Source organism: Sinocyclocheilus anshuiensis, unplaced genomic scaffold (genome assembly GCF_001515605.1).
Source record: "Sinocyclocheilus anshuiensis isolate Anshui unplaced genomic scaffold, SAMN03320099.WGS_v1.1 scaffold260, whole genome shotgun sequence".
NCBI lineage: Eukaryota > Metazoa > Chordata > Actinopteri > Cypriniformes > Cyprinidae > Sinocyclocheilus > Sinocyclocheilus anshuiensis.
The window spans coordinates 2,723,291-2,733,079 of NW_015557134.1; the positions used below are offsets into that span (position 1 = coordinate 2,723,291).

Below are 9,789 nucleotides of genomic sequence, written 5' to 3' on the forward strand. Positions count from 1 at the left end.
GCCACTATATAAATGACCAAGGATTATATAATGGTCTACTTGCACATAATATCCTGATGATTTCAAAATATCAAGACGTTTTTCCAATATTTTTTAAAGGTCCCGAGATTTTGAATATGCTACTTACCCAGAATGTCCAAGAATCAAAACTAAAAACAAACTATAATTGGGTGAATCATTTATTCAAAGTGATATGTAATTTAAAAGAACATAACAGAGATTAAGAGTTACATCAAGTCAAGACACTTGCGATATTTATTTAGTTCTGTTCTAATAAAAATGCAGAAGATCAAAAATTGTAATAATAAAAACAATGGATTTAAAAGCTTAACTTTTTTCACGAAATTAAAAAAGTGGAAAAAAGTAAAACGCAGTTTCTTAAACCCTTTTTACATATTTGGCCCCAAACAACTGGCCTTTTTCTGACCGATAAATGGCTGAAATTTCATTATGCTTTCTAATAATATATTAATATTTATCTACACACACATATAATTATTTAAACACTAAAATAAACATGTCACACTTTATTTACACTATTCAAGAACACACCTCTGTACTGGTTTCGATTCAGTCGATTTGGCCCAGTCCCACTGAATAGTGGGGTTTAAAAATTGTACCAACCCCTAAAAGAGTAGATATGTGCTTAACTGTCCAGTAAAACTGAGCTATTTCTATGTCTCTGATTATTTTATAACCATTAAGGTGGGATGTACCTCTAAAGTGCATCTCTGTACATTTCTATTTACAGTAATACATACTATATATAACAGCCAAACTAGACAGAGGTCATGTAAGTTGAGTGTTGAAATGGCCATGTTTCTCAGATTGGCTTGTACAGCAGGGTTGTGACATATTTCTTCTTATACCGATGTGTGGCACTCATTTATGACTGAAGGCCAGTATCACAGATACCAATACTACTAATACTAGTTTTTCCCCTAATATTTAACCATTGACTATAGCCATTCAACATTACAGTATAATTGAGAGCTATCAATTTGAACATTTTTTAGACTTAAAAAAAATTACTTCTAATTTAAGTGAACTTAAAACAATCTTCACATAAACCCATTATAATAAATGTCATATTTACCTGTGCCCTTCAGCAGAAATACACAGAAATTGAAACTAAAGTTATCAAACACTAAATTCTAAATTAAATATAGATGAATCCTTAAAGCTATAAAAGTTATTGATTTTCTCTTTTTTTCTTTGATTAACAGACATCATAGCAGCGGGTTATTAGGTTGTTCTGGCTGCTATTTCTTTAAGAGCTGCCGCTGCTGAACGTGACGCGGATCTGACACGCATCGTATTTTCTCTCAACTTCATATATAATACATTACATGCATGCACAGTTTTAAGGCAACTTTAATCGCCTTTTTGCTAACTTCATGATTTAACTGACCACGACATTGCATGCTCGTAGTGCTTTGATACAAAATGATACAGGCTACAGCGCGCGGCGGCACGCGCTACGAGCACAGTACCTTTTCCGCGCTCGTGAAGTTGGAGTGCGCGTCTAAAAACGTCTCCTGTTTGATGTGGTCGCAAAGACGCTCTGCGACTAAATTGTGAGTGGGGTGGCCAACCCTAGCCCCGCCCCTGCGTTAATTGCGTTAAATATTTTTAACGCGTTAAACTGATATTATTGTAACATAGAAAATAAAAATTAACATTTTTAAAAAATATATATTTTTTTTTAATTAAAAAAAATATTAGTGCTGTCAAACGATTAATCGCGATTATTCTTTTTATTTTGGATGCGATTAATCACGATTAATCATTTGACAGCACTCTTTTTTTTTTTTATCTTCTGATATTTCAAGGGCCCTATGAAATACAACTAGAAATATTTTTTGCTGAAATCAAATTTTATTGGAAATTCTTTCACATTCTCTGTTGTGTTTTAATTTTTTTAGGTTCTGTTTTCTTACAGAAAATAATTCATAAAACTTCAAGTTAATGCTTTGATTTAATAATTGGATATAATGTGACTTTTGTGCTGCTCGACTGCACTTTTAACATATAATCTGCATATAAACTGCACTTTTAACATTTCAAATCTTATGATTGTGAGTTTGTAGTGCATTTCTGGGTATATCTGACAATAGTTTTAATCAAGTTAAATAGAAATGCATGTGAAGTAAACTCTCCGAGCAGCTCTGGAGATAAAGATCATGTGGAATGTCCTCATATCGTGAGACGGCAGACTTTGCAGTTTAATAATCCCAGACACTAGTCCAAATATCATGATTTGAATTTTTTTTTTAATTGTACAGTCTTACTTTTGATATATACATTTTGTGACATTCCACGTTGTATAGAAAATTCCACCTTTATAACTGAATTCCAAAATTCCAGCTGCATTTTCCGCATTGGGGAAATCATAGGGTCCCATATGGAATCAAATAATTTCATAAAATGATAATCAAACCTGTCATATTTACCACACAAATGCGATGTCTTTTGTAGATACTCACTGAGATGCCTGTGTCCTTATTTAAGATGACCTGTAGGAGATGTGGGGGCAGAATGGGTGGAGATTTGAACTTCTCCTCCTGTTTGGGTACGTAAGCGTCCTGATGGTACGGCCCAGGAGGAGAGCTGGACAGGTCTATAATCAATCAAAACAATGTGTCACAACAACCCATGACTGACTGTTTTTAAAACCACTTCTGCGTAATCATAAGTTATGTAGCAGATCATTTTCAGCTTCTTGTGATTAAACAGCTGTAGAAAAGTTGAGAAGATGGTTGGTTGCATTCACACCTGACATGTCAGAGCATTTCTGTGAATCCACCATGAGCGCATCGAACACCTCAAAGTCTGTCTTCTTCACCTGGATGATGTTGTTGACCGTGCCGAGCTGGTTGGTCACCACAGGCTAAAGAGAAGAAAAGGTCAGTGTTATGATGGTTTTAAAGTACTAATGGAGGATGGTGATGATTGATGTCTCCGTCACCTCTGTTGGGTCATGAGTCCACTGTCCATCCACAAAGAATTTATACTGGTGCTCACCCTCAGGCAAATCCACAATCGCCACAAAGTTGTTTTGACTATTGAAGAAACAGAAGTAAAAATGAATACAAATGAGCTTTTTCTTAAAGACCTTAGTAGAATACTTTCAGCAGAAGACGTATGTATCTATTATCTGCTATAATAGTATTATTTAGGCCTATATACTATTATATTTTTCAGTTTTCATTTTATTTTAGTTTAATCTTCATTTATTTATTTATAGTTAATTAATTACTATTTAGTAGGGCTGTCAATTTAACACGTAAATTAGGAGCAATATAATTATGGAAATAATGATTACAATTATAAAAAAAAAAATTCTCTCTCATTTAACACAATGATGACTACAAATATTATTTTAGGGTTAAGTTTTCAACCCAAACTGAGGTGTGTTTAATACGATTAATTAATCGGCACATCATCTAATTAATTCGATTAAAAATGTAATCACTTGACAGCAGTACTATTTAGGTCATATTTATTTTTATTTAATTTTTAATTTATTTTATTTTGACTTCAGTTTTAGCTTTTATTTATTTGCAGTTAGTAATTGTAATGCTTCAACTGTTGCCGAAACAACATTTATCATTTTCGTTCCTTTTAAGTTTTTCTTCTAATGTTCATATTTTAGTTCATTTCAATTAAGAAAAATATTTTAATCGTTTCAGTTAACGTTAACTCTTACATACCTCCTTATCAAAGGAATCTTATTGGTCCAATTATTAAAAGAGCCAGAAATATAGACTTCCTTTCCAGCTCCTGTCCACCGAAATACAGTGGGTCGATCTAAAGCGGGAACCTCTTCACTGGTCTCCAGGTCTGGTCTCCACTCAATGAACTCCTCTTTTTCTAACGGCGCCTAATAGAAGATAAAGGACAGAACACATTACCATCAATCATATTCTTCATAAATGAACATTCAATGCGAGCCAACACGCACTTTGATGTCCTCCCCGTGAAAAATATCAGCATCCTCTGGGCTGTCCATCAGGATTTTAGGACGGTCTCCTTCCTTGGTTCCTCGACTATCCCTCCTGTGGGCCTTTTCCTGGCCCATGCCGGCCCTCTCACTGCTTGTGTTCCCCATAGTGCTCCTAACAAGCCTTTCCAGAGGTCACACAGGGTGGGCGGCCAGCTGGCTACGCTTAAAATGATCTGTAAAACAAAACAAACACCACAATAGTGGGATAAACATCGTGTGATCTTAATGGATTACATGAATTTCCCAGCTGTGTTGACTTAACTGACTCTGAAAGTTCAGCATGATTTTGAACTCACTTTATACAAGCTTTCTTTCTAAGTTAATTCAACTCCAATCAGTCTGGCCTCATTAAATGGTTTGACAGAGGTGAAATTTTCTTTCTGGGTGCATTGCCTTTAAAACCATGATTTGCTACTTGCTAACACTGTTACAAACTACTTTCAATGAAATCAGTTAAAGCCTGCTTGCTAAACGTTGCTAGATGAGTCTCGGAAAACTACATAAGGTTTGTCCGAGGAGGCTCTGGATTTTTCATTCATTCATTCGTTTACTAAAGGGGTCTGAAAAGTTGCTAAATCTAGCAAAAAGTTGCTAAATTGGCAACACTGCTTGCTAAGGTTAGTCAGTTGCAGATGATATTTGTAAATTTGGGACAGGAACATTCTCATTCTATTGGATAATTTTATTTTACATACATTTTTAAGGTCCATTTTGCAAGAAGAAAGAGTGCTACGTTTGTCAAAGAGACATGGACTAAAATTCCATTTTGATTTTTGGATTTTAAAACATTACACTTAAGAATAGAAGATTTTAATCTTCACTTTCCTTAAGAAAATTAACCATGGTTTTATTATAGTCAAAATTTAGTTACCATGGTTTTTTGGCATATTGATTACCTATCAATACATATTTATATGTACATATACATATTTGTATAACCACAGTTTTGCCACAAAAACCATGGTTAATTTGTGGTTGCCAAAGTTTAACTTACCTATAGTAACCATGGTTTTTTGGTTTTATTTGTAAAACCATGGATAATTTTCAAACATCTGAGTTTGTAACTAAATTGGTACGAAAGTGTTGTAGGTCATTTATCTTCAAGCACTGGCATTTCTTTCAAAATATGCAAGACTAATTTGCACGTACTCAACAAAACAACATTTTGAAAGCGTTGTCAGCTCCATTAATTTAACTGCGTATTTCATTGCTAAAGCCTGAGACCTCAAGGCACAGTTTCCACAGCTGTATTTTTCCACATGCTTTTAGAAAACCTTACTGGACTGCAAGGTCACGAGACCTCAAAGGACGTCCGACAAAAAAAGATAGCGGACAGCCATAACAGCTTCAAGTTCAAACGTCTTGAACGAGATATATCGTTATATGATATTAAACGCAGATCTATTTGTTTTTAGTGACAGCAGACGTCAGCTCAATTTTAATAAACATTTTCCCTATGATGTGAAAATGTTGCAATCGCTTTGACTGAGCACCAATGCTGGACCGTTATTATAATATTATAAACAACCTTGTGCTGTCGCGCCAGCCTGCAACAGCACACTGTATAGTGCTATATAGTTAGCCGCATCGAGTATTCTTATCTACTGCAAGATTGTTACTATTTTGTCATTTTTTAAATAATTTTTTTTTCGGTTTGACGTTGTCTTAATGTGACAAAACTTACATGGCCTTTTGCGCAGTGCCGTCTGAATTCGCGACCGCTACTTGTCCCAGATCACAGTTATTTCGTCTTTTTTTTTTTCTTTTTTTTTCATTCACATTGCTTATCGTCACAAACTCAACATCCTCGCATCCACTCCGCCCACCGCGGACTGCAACTCCACTGCGCATGCGCGTCTTCAACTACGCCCGCTAGGGGGAGACAAACTGCTGTTTCTCTGCGCATGCGCGCTCTTACACAAAACAAACGCTAGGGGGACACACTCATACTGGACACCGCTGGTTTTCGAAAGCATTATAAAGCGATGTCAGGTTGTAACAGAACACCCATGAAACGGCAAGTTCATAAGTGTGCAGCAATTATCACTTTTTTCTTCCAAGTATGGTCTTTTAGTTTGTTTTCACGGCGTTTGATACATGTGACGATGGGGATATATGCAATGTCTATTAACCGCCACTGGATGGCGACATTTAGCCGTCACTCCACCGCCACTTTTCCAAACAAAAGCTTAGAAGAGACGTGTGTCTCGGGAATTAAATGGACACCATGCTCTTTTTAACTGATTTTATTTGAGATTCCAAAGATATTGTTGTGTGTTTGTACATTTATTAACAATAATGTCAAGTAGAGTGTGCACGCATACATGTATGTATCTGAGTTTTCCGCTGTTAATGCTTTTCCTCAGTCACAGTGTGTCATCAGATACATTGTGTGTGTCATGCAAAGTGCAATTACTCCCCCACTGGTTTTCCCTCTGTCATAGCCAGTGTTACAGACCAACCACCTCAAACACACACTCATTCTTTCTCCTCTTTCTCACCCACCCACTTAAACATTCAGCGATAAAAATGTGTTTTGAGTGCATTAAAAAGGAACACCGCAGTGCAAAACAAGAATGTATAACATCTTCTGCTTTGCAACACTTTCTCTGTGCTTGTCTGTTGAGCGGCTGCCTTACAGTCTGACAAGGCAACATCTGAATGGCAGAATTTGCATTTGTGATCCCCTTCAATTTCATCCTGTTAGACAGCACACAGTTTTGCTAATATCCATACACACATGCACCAGAAAAAAAAAACTGGGGAAAAGAGTGGGAGACTGGAAGATATGTGCAGTCAAACCCAGGGCCGTTTTAACCATAGGGCTAGGCGGGGCTGAAGCCCCGGGGCCCGAGCAAGGAGGGGGCCCGTGATTGGCTGTGGAGTAGATTGACTGGAGCGCCGATCGCCAAAGCCACCACGCCCCCCATTTATTAGCGCTGTTATTTAGTTGAGCTTTTCCGTAAATTCCATGCATTACTATTTGAAATTGAAACGTAAAGTCTGAATTTGGTTTACCAATCAAATGCATTTATTCTATATTCGACTTCTGAACGATATGCACACGTATCTATCAGGTGATTGCTGCCCAGTATGTCTGCATTCACCTCTCTTCACTTTGTTCTGGAGTAATCTGGAAATGGTCGCGCAAAGAACAACATTCCAATAAGTAAAAATGTCAGCAATTCTAAAAGAGAGAGGGGATGAATTTCCTTTTCCTCCTCAGCATAAAAGAAGATATTTTGAAGAGTGATCGTAACCAGTTTCTGGTCCCAACTGACTCCAATAATGTTTTTTTTTTCTTTTCTTTTTTTTCTTCTCATATATGGAAGTAGTGAGGGCCCAGCAACTGTTTGATTACCAATATTGTTCCAAATATATTATTTTGTGTTCAACAGCATGAAGGAATCTCATACAGGTTTAGAACATCAACAGAATTTTCATTTTTGGGTGAACTATAATGCAGCCTAATATAGCTGCTGTTACCATTTGTGTCAATAATGTAAATCAAAACATCAGAAAGAACATTACTTACTGTCCTTGACTGAATCACTTTTGTAAAATAAATAAGAATTAATGTATATTGAATTTATACAGTGAAGACTATTCAGTCTATTTGCACATTTTCTTTATACAATATACAGTGGGTATGGAAAGTATTCAGACCCCCTTCAATTATATATATATATATCATTATTGTGATGGGGGGCCCTGCAGTAAGTCATAGCCCCGGGGCCCAGTGCGGTCTTAATGCGGCCCTGGTCAAACCCACAGGACTTAAAAGTCAGGAAATCAAGCATTTTTAGAATATAAAGAGTTTCATTTCATATTAATCTTCAGTGACAATCGCCATAAGCACAACAACTTTATTTCTTAATGTTGCCTAATAGCAAAAGCAGATTGTTGGTATTGAAATTGCAGACACTCTATGTCTGACTTCCTTTTAGACATGCAATACTGGATCTGCAGTAGCCTACTATTTATATTATTTATGATGATAACCGAGGTGTACCTCAGTACTATATACTGATTACTTCTCTTTGTTTTGGCCCTATGATAGCAAAACAGATTTTAATTAACTGGACTGATGAGATGGATTTGGATGGTAAATGATCTAATGCAACTGTTATGGTAAAATCGATATGAAAGAGGTGATGAATGCTTCTGTCTAAAGAAGGAAATTAATGACAACTCTCTGGTGCTGAATTCATGATCAGCATGTGAAGGTGAAGAGCATTTTTGAGGTTACTGTGTTTGTCTTCTGCATAGACAAAAGGAGGTCACGAGAGTGCATTATAGCTGAAATGCTAAAAGAATTGGTTGAATATTTCATGAAATGTAGTTTTAAAAACAGAGACAAAGATGTGAGGCTAGACCACATAGACTCCATCAGCTGTATCTCCTGACATGCTCCGTCTCATGAAACTACATGTAGTGTTAAAAATGTATTGTTGTAGAACATCTCACAAACATTGTCATATTTCACCCCAAAATCAAAATAATTTTTTTTTAGTATTTTCCATTGCAGCATTTGTGCAAATAATCATAAATTAATTATACTATTAATAATGTTGTCTTCCTATACATACAAATATGAAAATGTCTCTCTCTCTTGACATAACTTTCTTAAAAATTATATCCAAAAATATATGTTTTTCTGTTGATTTGTAACCCAGATATGCTTTTTTTTTTGTTTGTTTCGTTTTTGTTTGTTTTTTACTTTAAATTAACCCTTTTGGTCTTTTGCAGTTGATGTTGTTATGCTGAAAGTTCATGCTTTATTTATATCTTCACAAGAATCCTTCGAAAATAAACATGACAAGTGTACAGCTGCTCACATTCTTCCTTTCTTTACTAGGATTTACACTAACAACAAATTGGCTTCCGCTCTTGAATCTAATTCACCCACTGACATTCCAAGCTGGTCTGAAAGCGTCAGATGAGTGCGACCTTACAGAGTGATGAGGCTCGGCATCCTGCCAGACTGTCCTCCTTCTCATCGTCTGAGCATCTGAGTGTTGCCATCCACCACGCTTATACGTCTTCACCTCAATGGATCACCGCTCATGACACAACCTCGCACCGAATCAAAGGAAGGTGCTGTCAGGTGCCAGATTCCAGACTGACGTCAGCATGGTGATAAGTTTACAATACTTAATGTGAAAAATCGAAATATCCAGATACAACAGTGCTCCATTCGAGTAGATTGACCTCATGACAGACGTTAAGTTTCATACTGGTTAATGCAAATGAAAAAACCTTAAAACCCAGTAAACTCAAAGTGTTTACTTGGAGTTCTTCAACATACCGTTCCAAATGGCAGTCTGATGTTTCCAAGAGAACGTCAGATGCAGGACAGGTCCTATGTGGCCGCGCGTAGGCAGTGGCGCTGTGCATTCACAGATGTGTAAAAAGCTCCCTGCCAGGCGCCATGTCTGTCACACCTGCTACTGCAACTTCTCTTTCTGCTCTGAGCTGAACTTTTATTAGGGCCATCATCATCTCCAGCTGCTCCATTCCAACAAATACTCTGCACATCATGAGGGATGGCTTCACACATCACAGTTTTTAATGGCATTTCACATGATCGAAATTGTGAATGTGTTTTGAATTCCCTGTAGTAAAGAGCATACAGATGCAAGGGAAATTAGCTGAGCAATTTGTGTCCCAATCGTTCAGTCTAGGGTTTGAGGCTGTTTAGGGTGCTATGAGATAGATAGACACAGACAGACAGACAGACAGATAGACAGACAGACAGACAGACAGACAGACAGACAGATTGA

General features: G+C 36.7%; 1 protein-coding gene across 1 annotated transcript; it reads right to left on the reverse strand.

The window, feature by feature from the left end:
* Positions 1-509: 509 nt before the first annotated feature.
* Positions 510-5,828, reverse strand: LOC107677981 (5'-AMP-activated protein kinase subunit beta-1-like). The gene is made up of 8 exons (XM_016473058.1): positions 5,691-5,828; positions 3,965-4,179; positions 3,714-3,883; positions 2,969-3,062; positions 2,776-2,890; positions 2,441-2,620; positions 2,156-2,168; positions 510-881 (listed from the first exon to the last, which is right to left on the reverse strand). The coding sequence occupies exons 2-8, from the start codon at positions 4,109-4,111 to the stop codon at positions 824-826; spliced, it is 777 nt and encodes a 258-aa protein (XP_016328544.1). The 5' UTR covers positions 4,112-4,179; positions 5,691-5,828; the 3' UTR covers positions 510-823.
* Between the last annotated feature and the right edge of the window lie 3,961 nt (positions 5,829-9,789).